The sequence below is a fragment of the Aricia agestis genome, chromosome 9, assembly GCF_905147365.1.
Source record: "Aricia agestis chromosome 9, ilAriAges1.1, whole genome shotgun sequence".
Classification (NCBI taxonomy): Eukaryota; Metazoa; Arthropoda; class Insecta; order Lepidoptera; family Lycaenidae; genus Aricia; species Aricia agestis.
Genome location: NC_056414.1, coordinates 12,562,658 through 12,582,465, shown reverse-complemented (window position 1 = coordinate 12,582,465; position 19,808 = coordinate 12,562,658). Strand labels below are relative to the sequence as shown.

Here is a 19,808-nt window from a genome sequence, read left to right as displayed (position 1 = left end):
ATGCCTAATTTCATCAAAATCGGTTCAGCGATTGGGGCGCGATCCGCTATCTACCCATGAATCAATTTTCCTGATGGTACGTAGCGTGTAGGTGCTACGATATTGCAATGTGTGGGAGGTGTGGGCCCCAAATCCTAATCCTTGCTTTTTAATTTTTAACCAACTTCCAAAAAACGAGGAGGTTATAAGTTCGGAAGTAGTTTTTTTTTCTTTTAACTTTATTGTTGCGCGTTATTGTGAAACTTTGTTAAATTGCGTTTATTATTTTTATGACATGGCTTTTCTAAATACTATTTACTCCAATTGATTCAGGTTCTAAATTATTACTTTTCTTTAAAACATGAATGCTGCTTACTTGATTCTAATATTCTCATTTGAATGATGCAAAAAACAAAAGCGAAAAACGTTACGACGACCAACCAAATTTAAAAAAAAAAGACTTTTCCAGAGAAATATACTTCTGTGGGGCACTGTAACTAGTTTACAAGGCAAATATTTCGATATTTCTCGAAAATTTGTAGCACGTTTTTTATTATAACATTGTACTCACCAATTATAATGTCTGTTAATGTAATAATTACTACCCAAGACCTGTCATATTGTTACAGCGCTGCTTTTGACTCTCGACATGAGAAGATTAAATTTTATCGTAATTATTTAAGTAACTCCCCGAATATGGCCTTATAATTTAATAATGGTTAAACTTAATAAGAGCAATTTAACGAAAACGAAACTTTAAGTGCTTTCGGTTCAATGTTTGTGAACACGCACTATAACGTTATATTTAGATACTTTAACGAAAAATGGTTTTACTACTGAGAATGAAATTTAATCAGTGTATTTTTATGAAGACCCAGATGACGCCTGCAACTCCTTTGCGCCAAAATACGTTTATCGCGCGGCAATCGTAAATTTTTTTTCAGGATAAAAAGGATGCTTTGTCCTTTCCCAGGATTCAAAGTATACTATACCCCACAAAACACACAGATAGACATACACACTTTGGCATTTACAGCATCAGTATTGTATGCAATATGCATAATAAAAATAGATCTGCTACGTCTTTGCGTTTAAAAGTTTTTGCTATTAGAAGAAATATATTAGCTAACAATATGTCGTGCGTTTTAAAACTATGTAATTAAAATGATATAAAATTTTGTTCGCTTCCTGTGTTTGCATAGGCTAGAAAAAAAATTGTTGTGTGAACCACGCAAATGAAAGAACAACGTTTAAAAAATATTTTATTTACAAAATGATCGGTCAGTCAGATGTGGGGTGTCCTCATTTCTTGTAGTAGCCGTAACCGTATGGGTATGACCTGAAATAAACAAAAATAACAAAATATGAGTGAAATAAAAAATATTATAGAAAATAAATAAAATATTTTTTTAACAATCCTATTTTTTAATTTTTTATTTAAGTACAGTGCACAATACAGTTTACGTTAAATATAGTTAGCCTGTGGCAGAATCCAAACAATTATTTTAAAGGTCCTTTTAATACGTATCATCCACAGGCCCACAGGCCACAACAGTCAGTATTCGGTATTTGTCGTTTACTCTAAACAAGTAATAAAATATATTTGGAATATTATGTAAGACGTTGAATTTACGAACTCTACAAAAATATTATCTATCCATTTTGCTATTCGTGCGCAAGATATTTTACAAGTTGAATTTCTTGTTACATTTTCTACACACTCAATAACAAGACGGTCAATTTCACGGCTCAGGAGAGTATCAGTTGCTTTGGAAGAGATCTTCGAGATACAATATTATGGAAAGAAATTAAAAAAAACTTCGGATCGATCATACAATTTTCGTTGTCCTAGCCCAGCTAGCTATACTCAACCTGCAGCCCGCCGAGGCTTTATTAGTGAGAGAGAGACGCGCGCGTTAATGGAAACAAAAGAACTTTTTTATGTTTCGTTCATTTCGCAATAAAATTAACATGCAGTGACAAGCCAGATCTGGACAAAGTTATGAGAAAGCGTTAGCAATTGAAAAAATCTCGCTAAAGTATTAACGTCTTTATTTTATTTTAGTTTATGACGCGTCGTTATCTCTTCTAATTTTCTTTTTATCGTAATTTCTTAGATGTTTTTTTTTTCACATTTACTTAAACGCTAATTTTATTTTGTGGCCCGCGACACTCAGACTAAAACGTGCTTGTGGCCCGAAGAAGAATCAATTGAGTACCACTTCCCTAGTCCAATCGTATCAGTCATATTATGTACCTATAATGTATGAGAGTTATCTATACTGTATTGTACTTCGGTGGTACCGGTTGCGTCTGCCTCGATAGAGATATTTAATTAACAATCGGCCGTACTAGAGTGATCAGCTAAGTGTTTGCAGCAATTCACCTCTTCGACTACATGGATGCTCTTCTGAGAGGAACACATTCTGTGTCAATTACGTGCTCCTTCGAAAGCCTTGTCAAGTTATTGTAGACTTCAGATGGACTGGCTAGATGATATTACTATCTTGAGAATAAAAGACTCCTCCGTGGTCCAGTGGCTTATAGCGTGGCTCTTGACTTCGTCGTGGGTTCGATTCCCGCGTTGGAAACATGTTATTTCCAAGTTTGGTTAGGACAAAGCATGCTGATCACCTGATTGTCTGACAAGTAAGATGATCCATGCGTCGGATGGGCATGTAAAAAGTCGGTCCTATGCTGTTAGATGGGTGGTAGGAATCTATGCTGTTAGGTTTTTTCCGTTACGGATTTTCTTGATTCGGCCACAGCGCTCAAAGCTCGGATTGATTGAATCATAAATACATGATTTATGCCCGTTTTCACCAACATCACCCAAAATTTGAGTATCCCTTAAGCCAATATAAGGGGCACCTAACGTTTTGTTTCAATAATTTAGGGGATGAATTGACAACCCCGTAACTCTTAGGTGACGTATATCACTACATAGTATAAAACAAAGTCGCTTTTTCTGTCCTCATGTCCCTTTTCTTTAATACATAGAGTGATTAAAGATGAAAGTTTGTGATAAATATGAAGATATTTATGGGAGTTCGCTATTTTACAAGTAAAATATCAGACGGCCATTCGATAACAGATTCATTGTCAAGGCAACCGTCACCTAACGTCGTCGTCGTCGCCACCTACGTCACCTAAGTGTTACGGGGTCGTCAATTTATTCCCTAAATTATAAGGGTCACCTAATAGTTTAACGGGTGAATCGCATAATATGTTGTTTTATTCAAAACTAGCTGTCCCGGTGAACTTCGTGTCACTTAAAAACCTTCCCTGGACTTCTACGAATATTTCAAGACTAAAATCAGCCCAATCCGTTCAGCCGTTTTCGTGTTTTAGCGCGACTAACACATTTGAAAATCCATTTTTATATTTAAGAATATACGTCACCTAAGAGTTACGGGGTTATCAATTCATAATGGTTTAGGTGTCACTTAAACGTCGATGAAAACAAAACTGACGTTAGGTGCCCCTTATATTGGCTTAAGGGACACCTAAAATTTTAGGTGATGTTGGTGAAAACGGGCATAAATATCATAATAATATTATAATGTATTTATTTAGCTTTATTATAGTATCCGTGGGGATCGTATATTCCTACACCGAAACATTTCCGTACCCCGATGGGTATAACAATAACATTATGATTGTTATTTGTGTGTTTGTGTTTGATACCGAATGTGATCGAATTATTTTTATATTATTGGATTAATATTCACGTCGTAGTTTAATATACTGATACAGTTATTTATGTTAATGCGTATTCAATATGCATTTATTAGCCAATCAGGTGAATATGAGCTTTAAAAGCGGGACAGAAATTGAACGTGGGTTTTTTATGTTCGCATTGACCAATGAGGATCTGGAGAGCGAACAAATGGTGTCGTTACAGTTAAATGAGCAATGAATGGAATACAAATTGTATATCACGTTATTCACGCTACTCCTTTTTTACTTTATGGTTTAGAAACTAACATTTTATCAAAAGCATTAAATATTTATCAAACATCAGTTTTAAGTAATGGCGGCTCTCGACATAGGCGAACGCGTTGGCCAACGCGTCTGCAGACGCGTTGGCAGTGCGCTTGCAACGGCGTTTGTGAGTAATCCACACATAGGAAGATCGTTCAGTATGCTTTGGATCGCGCCAATGTGCGGACGGATTCAAAATGGATGTTTAGTCGCTAACAGCTGCAGCTGTTTATTTATTCACAGCTTATAATTACTTTGTAAATGTGGACAAGAAAAAGTTTTTAAAGAGTATTCTCGAAATAAATAAATAAAAGGCGAGAAAACGTAACAAACAAAAAAATAAACTCACTTTTACATAATATTTTATAATATTAAAATAATATAAGTAATTATTTTATTACCTACTTATTATTTATTAAATTATTACATACAAAAATTATTACATATTATAATAATTATCATAATTATAACTCCGGGCGAACTGATCGCGCGGCCTATGTGTGGATGGAGCGCGAAGCTTGCGACAAATGTCCTTTGATCTTTTGCCGACATTTCCGACCCGCGCGGCAAGCTCGCAGACGCGTCGGCCAACATCTAAATACCTACGGCCAACGCGCGAATGCCTGTTCTACACATTGGGCCAACGCGTCTGCAGACGCGTTGGCCAACGCGTTCGCCTATGTCGAGAGCCGCCATTAGAGAAACGAATATTTAATAAATGTAAGTTAGAGAAACGAAAATTCAATAATAATTCGGCGTTACTGTAAACATAAGCTGGTCAATATTTCAGGCTTATCAAAAATATTTTATGTAGGTCTATAGGTATTATAAAATGCAAGCTTTGGCACAATAGACATAACTACCAGTACTTCGACTGCTAAGAGACGGACGAGTATTAATACCCGTCATTTCGTTCGGGTTTCACCAGGATAAGTTAAGGGCTGGCGCGCTGGCTGATATAATTTATTTTTAAAATGAGGATTTTGAAATTGAATTCTGACAGTTTTCTTTGCACGATGTTGAAATTTTTTAATTTGACGTATTATGGCGAAAATCGTCGCTAGGGTTGTTAACTTGTTACCTACGAATTTAAAAATATGACATATTCGATGGACGTGTTCCTCTTTGGTCGTATTGTTGTTTGTGTTTTGGCACATGCGATTAAAATTGTCAGAATCCAATTTTGAAATCTTTATTTTAAATATTTAAAAATAAATTATATCAGCCAGCGCGAGGCACATTCCGTTCATAAACCTAGTGAAAACCGACGAATTTGACAGATATTGAAACCTGTCCGTCTCTTTGCAGTCGAACTACTGGTCGTTATGTCTATTGTGGTTCTAAGTCGGTATCTTTGGCTTTGACAGAAAGCGGTCACGCATTCTAGCGTTCTGTTCACATTCTACGGCCACACAGGAGCAGTTCTGACGCGGTCAGAACGCCCCCTGTCCCTGTATGAATACTCACATTTTTTGCGTTATTTGTGTTCTATATTTACTGTATATAATAGAGTATAACTGACCCGTACGCGTATACGGGGTAGGAGCTGTACACGGGGTAGGTGTTGTAGGAGTTGTACGAGGTGTAGTGCACGGGGTAGCCGCCGTAGCTTCTGCCCTGGGAGGCCCAGTGGCCGGCCAGACCGCCGGCTAGGGCTCCACCCACGATACCGGCCTTAGCCCCCACGACGGCGGCGGCGCCGAGGCCGAGAGCGCCCGCAAGGCCGAGAGCTCCGAGTCCTGGAAAAAAAATGCCTGTCTTCAAAAAAGGTTTTTTTGCGACTGTCCGTAAGTTTTTCTATGTTTGTTTGGATAACTCCGTCGTTTGTGAACCGATTTTGATATTGCTTCTTTGGCTCAAATGTGAGCCCCACTAATGGAGTGAGCACACTGAGACGGGCCGTGCCGGGGCTCAGCGTGCCGGGGCTCATCGCAAAAATCCGCCTCCATACAATTTGTATGGAAGCGGATGCGCGTATCGCACACTGTGTCGGGGCGCAGCGGATTTCCGCTTCCATACAAATTGTATGGGAGCAGATTTTTGCGATAAGCCCCGGCACGGCCTGTCTCAGTGTGCTCACTCCTTAAAACGAAATACTCTTTGAAGTCGTTTTATTTTAATAATAATAATAATAATAAACATTTATTCAACATGTAAACACATTTTAGTTGAATTATGCTGTCTTATAAGCGTAGCGTTCTTATCACGAATGTGCCAAAACGTAATAGCAATACGTAAAACAAAGTGAAACTATAAATACTTTAGGGAGCGATGAGGGGTGTATACTGTATAGAGTTAAGTTAGGTTCACACTTCACATGGCACAATCCTGCACGTTTTTTGCATACAAATTACAATAAATGACGCATACAATATAATATTATAATGACATTAATGACACAACATACGTCGATTGTACTGCACGATTTGCAGTACAATCGACGTGTGAATGGTTCTATATACATTGTATGCGCCACTGTTTATTCGTTAAGACGTATACTGCAAAAAAACGTGCAGGAAACGTGCAGGACAATGCCGTGTGAACCTACTCTTACTGTGAAAGTAACAGCTCTGAAAGAGTCACCTATTTTGTGTGGAAAAATTGAGGATGCTCGCGCTTCGACGCTTGCTCGTACAAATAAAATTACTCATTCGGTGTTGCTACTTTCAGTGCGAACTCTATACAAGTGACACAGTAAAGCATTTTCACTTTATTCTGTTACACTCTGTATATTGCTAATACACGTAATATTTTTCAGCCATATTCTGAGGTAATAACATACACTTTTTATGCACTTTTACCACTTTTATTAATTTATTTTATTACAATTATGTTTCACACGACCGGTTTCGATAAAATCATCATCAGGTGTAGTACAGGTAATTTTAAATTTTTAAAATATTTGGTAAACAAAAATAGGGTTGTCAGCATCATGAAAAATTTCTACCATTTAGTACAATTTTCTACCAAAAACAATTTCTTCTACCAAAAAAATTACAAATTAAATTTTTTAATATATAACCTTTGATATTGATAAATTAATGACTAAAATAGGAGTATAGTAAATAGCAACATAAATAGAAAATATGTCAAAAAATTAAATTATAAAACAATAATTACATTAAATAGATCAAAAATTCAATTTAAATGTCCTTTAACTATAATTAATAAATAAACATAATTGTAATAAATAAAAGTGGAAAAATGTATGTGCATGAAAAGTGTATGTTATTACTGTGAAACATGAATTTCCACTAAGAAGTTACGGTACATTCAATATCACATATTCTAAGGGCCTGTTTCACCACTTACTGATAAAGTGCCGGATGCCTCTATCCACAACTTATTTGACAGATTCTCCATACTCTATCTGTAAAGTTAAGAGATGCCTGATAGCCTATCCGGCACTTCGAGTAGTGTTAAAAGTTAAAACAGCCCCTAAGATAAACATTTTATCAGGCTATTACAGTAATCCCATTATAGAGAATGTTTAATTTGTAAGTAAAACTGCGCTTTTTGCGTACGACGGCGCTCTACAAGCAATTTGTATGGAAATGCAATACGGCATCGGCAGATCGGCTCGGGGATAGCAATATCCGTTACAAGATCGAGTAAACTTTACTCAGCTGTATTCATTTAAAGTAGCTATAATAAATTGACCTCCATTTTTCCATTTATTATATATTTATTTTACACTAGCTGACCCGGCAAATGTTGTTTTGCCATATACATTATTTCTAGTATCAATATAAAAAGTAGATAAAAACCTATTCTCGGGCCTAATGAATGTAGGTACAAGCAAAATTTCTTTAAAATCGGTAGAGTCGTTTTGGAGGAGTTCGCGCACAAACACTGTGACACGAGAATCTGGGTGCACGGTAGTGCACCCGCCGAGACGAGCCAAGCAAAGCGCAACCTACCTTTTCTCGAAGTGTGTCGTCGTTTGTTTGAACCCTCATAGAGTTGGTTTTCAATGTACCAGATAGTTCATATTCGCGGGATATGATGTCAATAATAGACTTATTAAACATACAAAGTCTCAATTGAATAGCCCTAATACTTTAGATTTTATTCATATATAAAATACACCGATTTCGTCACTGACTCTGACTGATAATCATCAAAATGTTTGGCTACTTCCTGAAGTGCTAGAAAGCTGAAATTTGGTATGTTTTTTTAATGAAATAAGGGGGCAAACGAGGAAACGGGTCACCTGATGGAAAGCAACTTCCGTCGCCCATGGACACTCGCAGCAGGTGCGTCACCGGCCTTTTAAGAAGGAATAGGGTAATAGGGGAGGGTAGGGATGGGAAGGGAAGGGAATAGGGGAGGGTAGGGGATTGGGCCTCCGGTAAACTCACTCACTCGGCGAAACACAGCGCAAGCGCTGTTTCACGCCGATTTTCTGTGAGAACGTTGTATTTCTCCGGTCGAGCCGGTGTTGGTATAATGTTATTGGTATAAGGAAAATCATGTTATTATACATACATAGTATATAGTATGTGATCAGTCAATCCCCCGGGCAGGTCTTCGGGGCGATATCAATTTCATGGTATACCGCCTCACACAATGTATTACTTATATAATTTATAGTACGCTACTTTATATTCTAAGTATAAAACTTAAATGTCCTAACAATATACCTCTACAGTCTACACTGTATAGTACTCAAATATAGTTAGGTATTAATATATAATAATCCGGGAGACTCCGGAATGAAGCGCGCGTCACGTCGCCGTTAATTTGTGATAATGTGTAGTTGTTAAGTTAATAGAAGGTTTTATGTATGTTAATCGGAATGTTATTTATTTGAATTGTTAATTATTAATCGTTAGTTACTTTTTGAATTTAATATTTGAATGTAATGTACTTAATTTTTAATGTAAATTGATTGTTATGTTGCAAAAACTTAATTGTTAACAACAAGCCCTGACACCGTTAGGGGGGATGAGTATTATAAAAAAAAACAACCTTTTACTCACTTCACTGGCTTTAAACCAATTTTGATAAATGTTGATACAGAAAATATACTGAAAGTTCCAGAAAATTACATTATCGCGGATAAATTTACGCGCGTACCAAGTTGTACATCAATACAGCGAATAACAAAGTCTTCTTGTCTTTCTCTTATACATAATTATATCGAAAACTTACACGACAGGCAAAGACAGCATACTTTGTAGTTGGGGAGGGGAAGAGGGGATTTCTGAAGTAGCTTGAGCGTGTCAGATTAAGCTTGCATAGGCTTCCGACATGTGTTTAGTTGTCATGGGATAGAAATCAGATTTCTCACGTGGTGTGGTGGGTAATTTTTTTTTTTTAATATTGAAATGTCGTCGGATCTGTCAGATTAAGATAGGGGATGTTTAGTATACCCCAAAATAGCTTCCATATAAAGCACTGATGATTCAAAGGTTAGGTAAGCCTGTAAGGACATTTTAAAATATAAAAAAATAAAGCTTCATATTTTCTTAACTAAGCTTCGCAGATATTTAATTTGGTCTAAACTAAATGATTTAGTCCTTGTTGTCTAAAACATATTTATATTTTACCTAAATAAGCAATTTTCTGAATATATTATTTTCTTTTTCAAAACTTTAAAATGGCTGCAGTCTGAACCCACCGCTGAAATAAAAAAAACGCTCCTAATGTTTTTTTTATCAGCTTTACCTAATGTACAAAACCTACTACTCCATGACGCTCGAGTGACTACAAAAATAGCACCCTCCCCTCCTCTACTATAAAACTTTTAATTATTAAGGGAGTAAATGTTACCATACCTGAATTAAAATCTAATTTCGATACTCACGGGACGTCCATAAAATATATTAAGAAAGTAATTTTCCAGATAATAATGGACCTTAGGTAATTTGATGATCCTAGGTTGATGAGAATTTACGCACGGCTCGGCGTCGCCGTGCGTTACTCCTAGGAGTCTACATAAATAAAGTATATTGTCTACAGGAGTCTACAGGTTTAATTAAATTTTGCTATGGGGTGTTAACATCAATATGTTATCTGGATATGAAAATAGGACTAGAAATAAATATTGAAAGCATAAAGGAAATTGTAAAAGATAAGAAAAATCGGGAAGAATTTTTGCTATATTGTGTTATAATAATAAAAGGAGTAAATGGAATCAACACAACAGAAAATAGAAACAGAAGATAAGTGTGTAGACATAGGACAATATAAATTGTATTCACAACATAAAACCCTCGAATAAAAATCAGGGACAAGAGCATTATAATTAAAAAAAAAAAAAAAAAACATCGATATGTTTTTCAAGAGAATCTGTGCTGTGCATATATTATTACAGTACACTGTTTCTATGTAGTTAGGAAAGGCGTGGTCTCTTGCAGAAGAATTTAGGTAGCCTTATTCCCTAAATTCTATTACACTGCCCTTCCAGAGTGAGGAGTTTTTGAATACAGTGATTATAATTACTACAATAATCCCCTCGATTATAATCATTAATCATACAGCTTTGATGTAGTCTCGATATTATAGAATTACATAACGATATTTACATAAATATTATTGGTTGTATTTTGTGTGCAGTGGCGGATTTACAAATTTGCCGCCTGTAGGCTATTCAATTTTAGCCGCCCCTATAACTGACCATTGAAATTCAATACGTTAGTTTAGTTCACAATCATATCCCACCGAAAACATTTTTTGAAAATTTTTGCTTAGACGACCACACAATGTTTCACATGGTTTCACCTTGTGCGGTAGCGAAACGGCGAAGACTTACATATTTGTTTAAGTTAGGGTCAGTAGAGTTAGGCCGTGTAGATTCAGAAGCTTGACTCTACATGAGATCTCATATCTTTTTCACAGAGTAAACCGTAAACCTAATATGTCGCCCTCACGGCGATATTTTACAAGAAATGTGTTTGGTGGGATTTTTTATTTCTGTAAGATAAAAAAAATGGGGCTAAATTTGCCGCCCCTCTAAATCTGCCGCCCTAGGCTCCAGCATACTTAGCCTATTGGTAAATCCACCACTGTTAGTGTGTACTTTGGCTATCTTTTAACACATTGGGCAGTATGCTTGTTCAAATAAATCTCGTACCATTTTGTCATTAGCGGAAAATTTATCGAAAGTAAAATATTATATTGTCGCTAAGAGAACGTGAACTTACTACTTGTGATAAATTGTAAAATTATTACTATATCTATATATTAATACGTGAGCTAAAAACTTTGTATCCCTTTTGACGAAAAATGGGGACACGTAGGTCAATTAAATTTTGCACAGTTATAGTGCATCGAGCTAATATTATTTTGAAATTATGCTTTTATCATACATTTTTTTACAATTACACACACCACAACACACACACTAGGAAAAATGACAAATTTTTGAGTGACAAGCTTATACATACGAATTTTTTTGATGGTTGAAGTCTGTAAACTGTAGTGACTATAATCCATTTTCAATTTGTCACCTTGTTGTCAACAAGGTGACAAATTGAAAATGGATTATAGTTTTTTTTTTATTGAATCTTAGATACTATAAGACAATGCTTACACGGCCAGTCTGAGATCAGCTGAGTCCCAGAGACAAGAGTTGAAAAAATATGATAAAGTTAATATTTTTTTACAAAATATAGTCTTAATGTAGTTGAAACTAAGGTCGAATTTCGACCATTGGGCGATCTCTAGTTGTTATTATTATGTGAAAGTATTTCTGTATTTTTTAATCCTACGCATCCCCGGCGGATTGGGGACATCGGCCGGGGTATGTGGGACTCTCCGAGGAGCTACCCACTAAAACCCCATGGTGCTCCAGTCACCGCTTAGGCAATTATTTTTTAATCCTAGTACTCCAAAACTAGACGCTACCGGGAACATTATTGCGCTGGCATTCGTATGTCACGGAAACTGTAAATTTTTCGGAATTAAAACTTTCCTTTGTCTTTCCCGGATCCTAAAGTAACTTCATACCGAATTTTATTAAAATCAGTTCATCTCCCCAACGGAGATGCTGATTTTTTTCGCGTCCACTCTATCGTGTGGGGTGTCTTGGATAGGTTTTTTGTAAATATTATGAGTATTCAAAGATCATTTTTCGATTTAAGGATTCATTTATGAAATATGAAGTTTTAAAGTGGAAAAACACGTTATAAATGTACACTTGTACATGACCATACAAAAATTATCAAAAACTAGCGGTACTACGGAACACTACATTGGGTGTGGCACGACACGCACTTGACCGGTTTTTAATATTTGTATGGATATATTATCAGTAATAAAAGCTGTTATGTAACGACTATATAATGTTCGAAATTTATTTCTCTCAAAAGAACCTGAATACCAAACTTGTAGCGGTCACGCCGCGCTGAGATTTCAATAAATTATTACTCCCGGACACATTTTGAATTACATCAATAAAATATATTAAAGGGAACAAATTATTCAGTCACAATATGATAATTTCGCATATTATAACCATAAAATCAGGTTCGTAATAAGGAAAAGTTCATCAATAAATTGGTGACGATAAAATCATGCTAATTTCTTCTGACTGTAAATGGCTTAAAATTAATATTATTAAAATAAGTTAAGGTAGCTCTTCTATTTAGGTCAGGTTATACCTTGGGTAAGGTTATCTTGATTAGGGTTAGGTACACTGTACAAAAATCTCTATTTATTAATTTATACCTATATAGAGTTCACTGTGAAAGTAGCAGCGTTGTAAGAGGCAAGCGCCCCCGCGTCATGAATATTTCCATACAAAGACGAAAAACAAAGTTACTCTTTCAAAGCTGCTATTTTCATGGTGAACTCTATATAGGGGGCGCATACACACCCTAAAGTATTAACACTTAGTTTTGTTACACCCTGTGTATAAACATTAACCTACCTAAACCTAAACTCCTCTTGTCCCTGTTCTCTTCCTGGACGGCGCCCTGGTTCTTGGTGTTAGTGACGGGGTTGAGGACGGTGGTCTTCTGCGCGGGAGCCGGCAGCTGCTCCACCGCCAAGGTCACGGCGCACGCCGCCAGCAGGACCAACACGGACACGGACACTTTCATTTTGGCTGAAAAAAAGTTCTTTTTTTTTTAAGAAACTCTACCAAGGAACTCTACATTTTTGTGAGAAAAGCCTATGTGTTTAAAGCGACAACTTGAATTCCATATTTCATATTTATTTCAAAACCGAAGAATAATAATATAATTTATTTCATGAAATATAAATCTAAAGTATTTGAGAGATATAAAATTTTTATACACTTTTTCTGTTTAAAGGAAGAAAGTAAAAAAATATATTTCAATAAGTCTTATAAAAATATATTTCCTTATTAAATAGCCATTAAAAATATTTGCAAAATTTCATAGCAACGTTATAATTTTTTAAAATAAACCAGCCGGCTTCTAAAAATCCGTAATCGGATCAGAGGGACTGTCAAAAAATGGTTAAAAAGTTTTCAAAACACACGCATTTTCCATGTCATACGGATTTTAAAATTTTATTACAGCGGGTCAGATACGTGAATAAACCAAAGCTTACAGATTTTTAATTGAAAACGTTGTTGAGGGGAACGCTATTTGACAAGAGTCAAATATTATTTTAATTTCAATACTATAATATTATTACGTTTATAATATTTCGATACTGTGCAATAAATTCTAAATCAGCAATAAGTGGCTATTTCAAATATTATTTGAATAATGGACATAATTTAATATTGAATTTACAAGTATTTTTAGATTGCAAAGTTTCTAATTTCAAATATTTCGTCCGTTATTGAATATTTAAAACAATTCAAGTCTGATATCAAACACACCAAAAATTTAATTGATGATCTTTCAACTTTTTAATCAACTTAATTAAAAAAAAAACAAAACCTGATAACTTGTAATATTAAAAAAAGAAAATCACCAACCTATTACGAAATCGGCAACTACTTTGACAATCCAAATGGCACTGTGTGAAGTGGTCCAGCCGGTACGTATATATAGGTCGGAGCTGCTGACCCCGCGCCATGGTGGTACTATACTCGTACGAACTCATCAAATAATCCAAACTCCTCTTCTATCAGGCCTGAAGAACCTTTGATGACAATGACAATAGATTAGATCATCTATCATCTATATATATAAAACTCAAAGGTGACTGACTGACATGGTGATCTATCAACGCACAGCCCAAACCACTGGACCGATCGGGCTGAAATTTGGCACATGCAGGTAGATATTATGACGTAGGCATCCGCTAAGAAAAGATTTTGATCAATTCCACCTCCAAAGGGCTAAAATAGGGGATGAAAGTTTGTATATTATAATAATACTTCTTAACGCGAGCGAAGCCGCGGGCAAAAGCTCGTCTTTAATAATTATACACTCAAAGGTGTGTGTGTCTGTCGGTCTCTCGTAACTTGTCTTTACCTCTTCACATATTATAACCCCATGAAACTGACTTTGACGTACGTTGAGTCTAGTAAAAAATATAATTTCAGCAGGTTACAGTAAGCCTATTTTAAAAGCCTAGTAACCTTTAGGAAGAATTTGCTTCATTTTCAATGATCCTATTTATTTTTAGAACAAAATTTCAATAATATTAAAGTTACTGCCGGAAACGGATATCTATAATTCATGCTTCGTATAACGTAGAGGTGACTAAGGGTGGCTATGGATCCAAAAATTAATAGGCAATTCTATTGTAATGTTTTTAATATAAGCTTTTGTCATTGATATTTTAGAAGACCGACGGAACAAAAAGTTTTCAATGTTCCCGGGTTTGGATGTGTATTAAATATGTGTATGATATAATAAAAATCTTAAATATATGTATAGTATAAAAGTATTAAATATATTTCCGTTGTCTGGTACCTGTAACACAAGTCCTTTAGGTGCTTAGCACGGGGCCAGACTGACGTGGTGTGAAGCGTCCATAGATATTATTATTAGTATTATTATTACTATTATTATTATAGGTATAAAAATATATTATGTGATTCAAGAAAACCAAAATGTTCAATTTAAGCTCCGTTCACAGTTTCCATTTTAATTAACTTTTTTACTTGTATCATGTTCAATTTTTATTTGAAGTTTATATTAAACGAGGAGAAGTAGATTAATTTTGTTCGAAATATAAAAATATGTGAATGCTTTTTTTTTATTTGAATAAGAGAAAAATGTGATACTTTACCTATATTAATCTTCATTGTCAGGTAACGGATGTAAAATATTGAAATTAGAATTAGAACATGAGTACCTACTTACCATTTTACAATGGTCACCATGATATGGCGCTAATCTGCCTATAGTCACAGTGTGTTATGTATTTATTTTGTGTAAATTATGACATACAATAAATCGCGTATAACTTACAAGTACATATAAAAAAAGTGTAAATGTAACATTTAGAAGTTTTGTGACTCATCCCAATTTAAATTTATTTAAACTGTAAAGGTATCAGTAACGATGATCAAATACATTTAAATAACGTGTAAATGGTAAACACAATAATATTTTATCTGTTAATTGCGTAACAAATATGAATGAATAATTTTAATTACGGTATTTTACTATTGTTTTAATGATCAAAATGATACATAAAGGCCTTTTCACGTTGAACTAGGATGATTAATCATGATTGTGTCGTCGATAATAATTGGCAATCATAAAAGAATACACGCTCGAACATTCTTTGCTCTAATATAATTTATTTGCGTACAAAAGTGTCCAATAATTGCACAGAATACATATAAATGTCTGTTTGTTTTTGTTTTGGATTTAACTTTGGTACATTAACAAGTACCATTCACTTAGTGCTGACAGCACCTAATCTGCACACGTGTTGACAATGATTACGCTTGTCACAGTATGTGATTACTAGAGCAGTATGTGCAACTCAGATCCCGTGCTGACACATGGACATCCAAATATAGACTGAACAGAATTCAGATCTCAGTCTAACATCGTTGATCGTAATCTACGTTAGTATAATGCCACGGCCGCACATGCGTCTGTCGTACGAAGCTTCGTGCTATGAGACGATACCATTGGACGTTACACCACAGAATATATATTAGTAGTACCAAGTTACACGCAGATCGTCCAATGGTATCGTTTTAAGCACGAAGCACTACTCATGTGCGGCTGCGGTATAAGGAAAATAATTGTAAAAGTTACTTTTACTCGAAAACTTACTATAAACAAACTACAACAATCACACAGGGTGTAACATAAGTAGGTTAACAGATTTAGGGTGCATGTGTCCCTTATATAGAGGTGCACTAAAAAGTTACTTTTAACATCTGTTTCTATGACAAATTTGTCTAAACAAGATGTCAGTTGCATCGCGATCACAGCCGTAGCTAGGGGGGGGGGCATTGTGGGGCAATGCCCTACCTTAAAAATACCAAAACCCAAGAAAATCATTCAATTATGATTTTATTATTACTTCCGCCCTACGGCCTACCTGTAACCAATGCTGCCCTACCTCAAATCTGACTCTAGATACAGCCCTGATCGTGATGAATATTAAAAAAGCTTTTAAAAAGCGGTTAATTGTAGTATAAAAAAATTGTATCATTTTTTATATTTTCATGGTTATAAATGCTTTTTGAGTGAGTGGCCTAAAATATACCTCTAGCTACAGCCTACACGGCAAACAAACTCTTAATGAGTTTAAGAGATTAAATGAATAATTTATGAATTCAAATATTTATCTTTGGTAGCCATTAATTAATTTACAATAAGCCTTGTGTTTGTGAAAATAATTATAAATTTTCACAATAATTTATGTACGAAGTAAAAATTACCTACTTGTTAATAAGTACTCGAAATATTTTAATACTTTTTATTGTTATTTGTGTTTGGTGAAAAGTTAGAGTGTTGAAAACTAATCTACAAAACTTTAATATTATAATCTACAAAATACATTTTTAAGGACAATAATAATAATAACTATAATTGTCGTACTCAAAATAAAAATTGCTATGGTCATTCTCTTCTAAACGTGCCTATGCTAATAGGCTAGATGACAAATTTTTTTTCTTATTGGTAATTGAAAGACCCTTAAAAAATAGAAACATCGCTGAAAGAATGACTCTGATAGCTTAAAAATTCACCAAGATATGACAATTCAAACATCTCATAAAATAGACCTGCCCGAAATGCTCCATACAAAGTGCTACGAAAGACTGACGTCACTCTTTCGTAGTTTGTATGCATCGGGAGACAACTTTGTTCGATAGGTATATCAAATATTGCGTTTATGAAAGTGGTTTCATAACAAAAGTTGCTTTTAATTGCATAAGTTATCGATTGGTATACAAATATTAAGAAATTTAATTGAAAAAAAAATCGACTTGATTATCTAACTTTGAAGGCGCATAACAAAAAAAATAAAAATGCTATCGAGCTGTAATTTTGGGAACACTTATTTTTCACCGTGATTTCTTTATTTTATTAACAAAATTCGCTAATCTTTGACCTTGTAATCATCCCTATTGCTCGCCCACTTGTCGCCCACATAAAAGAAGGATTATTATATATTTTTTTATGTGTGACAATTATTATTTTCTTGCCAAAAGGGTTCTAAGTATGTAAGTTACACAAAGTATCTCTGTATAATTTTAATATACCTAAAATTTTACCAAAACGTAATTCAGATGGAGGAAAATGTGCCTAATGGTGTGAAAATAATATTTAGTTAACAAAGCAACTACATATTAATAATTTACTAGTGTTAATCTATACTAATATTATAAATGCGAAAGTATCTCTGTTTGTCTGTCTGTCACGCTTTCACGCCAACTCTGTCTGTCTGTCTGTCTCGCTTTCACGCCAAAACTACCGAACCGATTGTAATGAAATTTTGTATACAGATAGTCTAAGGCCTGAGAAAGGACATAGGCTACTTTTTTACTGGAAAAAAGGGTTGTAAGGGGGTGAAAATGCGTAAATTTGTTCAAATTAAGTTAGTTCCAAAAAATCATAATAAATGGCGCCGTGCGTCTCCTACATCGCGGTGACGCTTGCCCAGACTTCTTTCTATAAGAGGTGGTATCATCTTACATTTGAGTTTCGATTTTTTTCGATTGTTATTAGGTACTTTTTTTACGTTATTAAATAACTCAGTACTTTGTATATGCAGTGACGTATCGCGTAACCTTAAAAGTTAAACCTATCAATGATATAAATAGTTTATGGGTAAAGTTGTGTAATTATGGGCCTAAATAAGCTTTAAAATTTGGCATAAAATATAAAGTTTAATTTAAAAAAATGAAATATTAATGTACCCAATGCACAGCTGTTTTGATTTAAGGGGTACCAGGGTTTTTATATAAAAGCTTTTGACACCAATTTTGTTGACATCGTGCGCTATAAACTGAAGTCCACGCGGACGAAGTCACGGGCAACAGCTAGTGTGTTAATAAGACGTTTTAAGTGTTTGCTGGACTCGTGATAATGATAGTGGCTAAAGGCCCTCATATACGAAGAGACCGATTTAACTGGTCGGACTGATCCACAGGCTGACGATTTGTAACCTCAGTTGTGGCTCAATTTGTTGATGACATAGCTATAGACGGAGGTCGTGGGTTCGAATCTCGCCGAAGAGACAAAAGTTTCTAAATTCCTGGGTCATGAATATATAATATTATCCAATAATATTATGTTAAATATACCTGTAGTATAAAAATATTAAATAATATAATATTTCCGTTATTCGGTACCAGAAACAACATGATACCATACTGACGTTAAGTGAAGCGTCCATAAAATTAATCCAACATTATATAGATTCCATACGGTTCTCTGCTCTGAATCATACGAGTAATATATTATTATCTGAATAATAATAATAATATAACTATTTATATTATATATAGTTATATTATTATTTTTATTCAGAATATATTTCCTACATATCCTATTATAATAATATATCCTACAAGTCAATTTAAAACGTTCCCAGCCGGCGGGATTCCAACCCGCGACCTCCGGTTTTCAACCAACTGAGCCATAGAGGTTGAAGCACAAAATATCGACCTGCGATAAGTCCGACCGGACCGACCGGCCCGTATATGGGGGCCTTAAGAACAGTGTGGCAACTGGCACGCACACCTCATACAAGTTAATGAGTTTGTTCATTTCCTAAGACATAAGTTCCGGTTCGCCGAGACTTGGTCAGGGCTTAATAATATTAGATCCAGCTTGAACTTATACTCGATTATACTATTTTGACTAACACTAGATGACGCCCGCAACTCCGTTGCGCCAAAATTCGTTTATCGCACAGGAACCGCACATTTTTCTGGGATAAAAAGTAACCTATGTCCTTTCCCGGGACTCAAAGTATCTCCATGCCAAATTTCAGCAAAATCGGTTCAGCGGTTTGGGCGTGAAGAGGTAACAGACCGACACACATTCACATTTATAATATTAAGTAAACTATGTATGGATTTACACAGCTTCGATCAAGTCCGGATTCTGTGAATCAACTGTAATCTGTAAAATAGTAACTTACATAAACGACAAAAAAGTTATCTGACTGCTGAATGACTTTTGGAGTTTTGACCAATCAGCTGGGAGTGCCTGACAAAGATTTGGTCTTTGCCAGGACCAACAAAGATTTGGTTGGTCCAACCAAATCTTTTAATCTTCATTAAATCATGACTGTACAATTTCATTATGAAAAGGAAAGAATAACAATAACTCTTAACCGATTAATATCCTACCTGATAAGTGATATGAAACGGTCAAGCGTTATATTGTCTAGATCAGGCACCAAATGGCGGACCGCGGTCCGCATCCGGGCCGCCGCGCCGACCTATTGTGTGCGGACCAAGCATGCTCGAAGATGATCTTCGTTCATCTTTG

General features: G+C 35.2%; 1 protein-coding gene across 1 annotated transcript; it reads right to left on the bottom strand.

Annotated features, from left to right (window-relative positions):
- Positions 1-1,228: 1,228 nt before the first annotated feature.
- LOC121730363 (prisilkin-39-like) lies at positions 1,229-13,944 on the bottom strand. Its single transcript, XM_042119375.1, has 4 exons — positions 13,862-13,944; positions 12,839-13,015; positions 5,486-5,702; positions 1,229-1,318 (listed from the first exon to the last, which is right to left on the bottom strand). Exons 2-4 carry the CDS (start codon positions 13,008-13,010, stop codon positions 1,282-1,284), a joined length of 426 nt encoding a protein of 141 aa, XP_041975309.1. The 5' UTR covers positions 13,011-13,015; positions 13,862-13,944; the 3' UTR covers positions 1,229-1,281.
- Between the last annotated feature and the right edge of the window lie 5,864 nt (positions 13,945-19,808).

Coding starts and splice junctions, on each gene's coding strand:
- LOC121730363 (XM_042119375.1), bottom strand. CDS start 13,010: ATGAAAGTGTCCGTGTCCGTGTTGGTCCTGCTGGCGGCGTGCGCCGTG. Junction 5,703..12,838: donor CAAGAGGAGTTTAGGTTTAG/GTAGGTTAATGT, acceptor TTTTTTTTCCAG/GACTCGGAGCTCTCGGCCTT. Junction 1,319..5,485: donor TACCCCGTATACGCGTACGG/GTCAGTTATACT, acceptor TGTTTATTTCAG/GTCATACCCATACGGTTACG.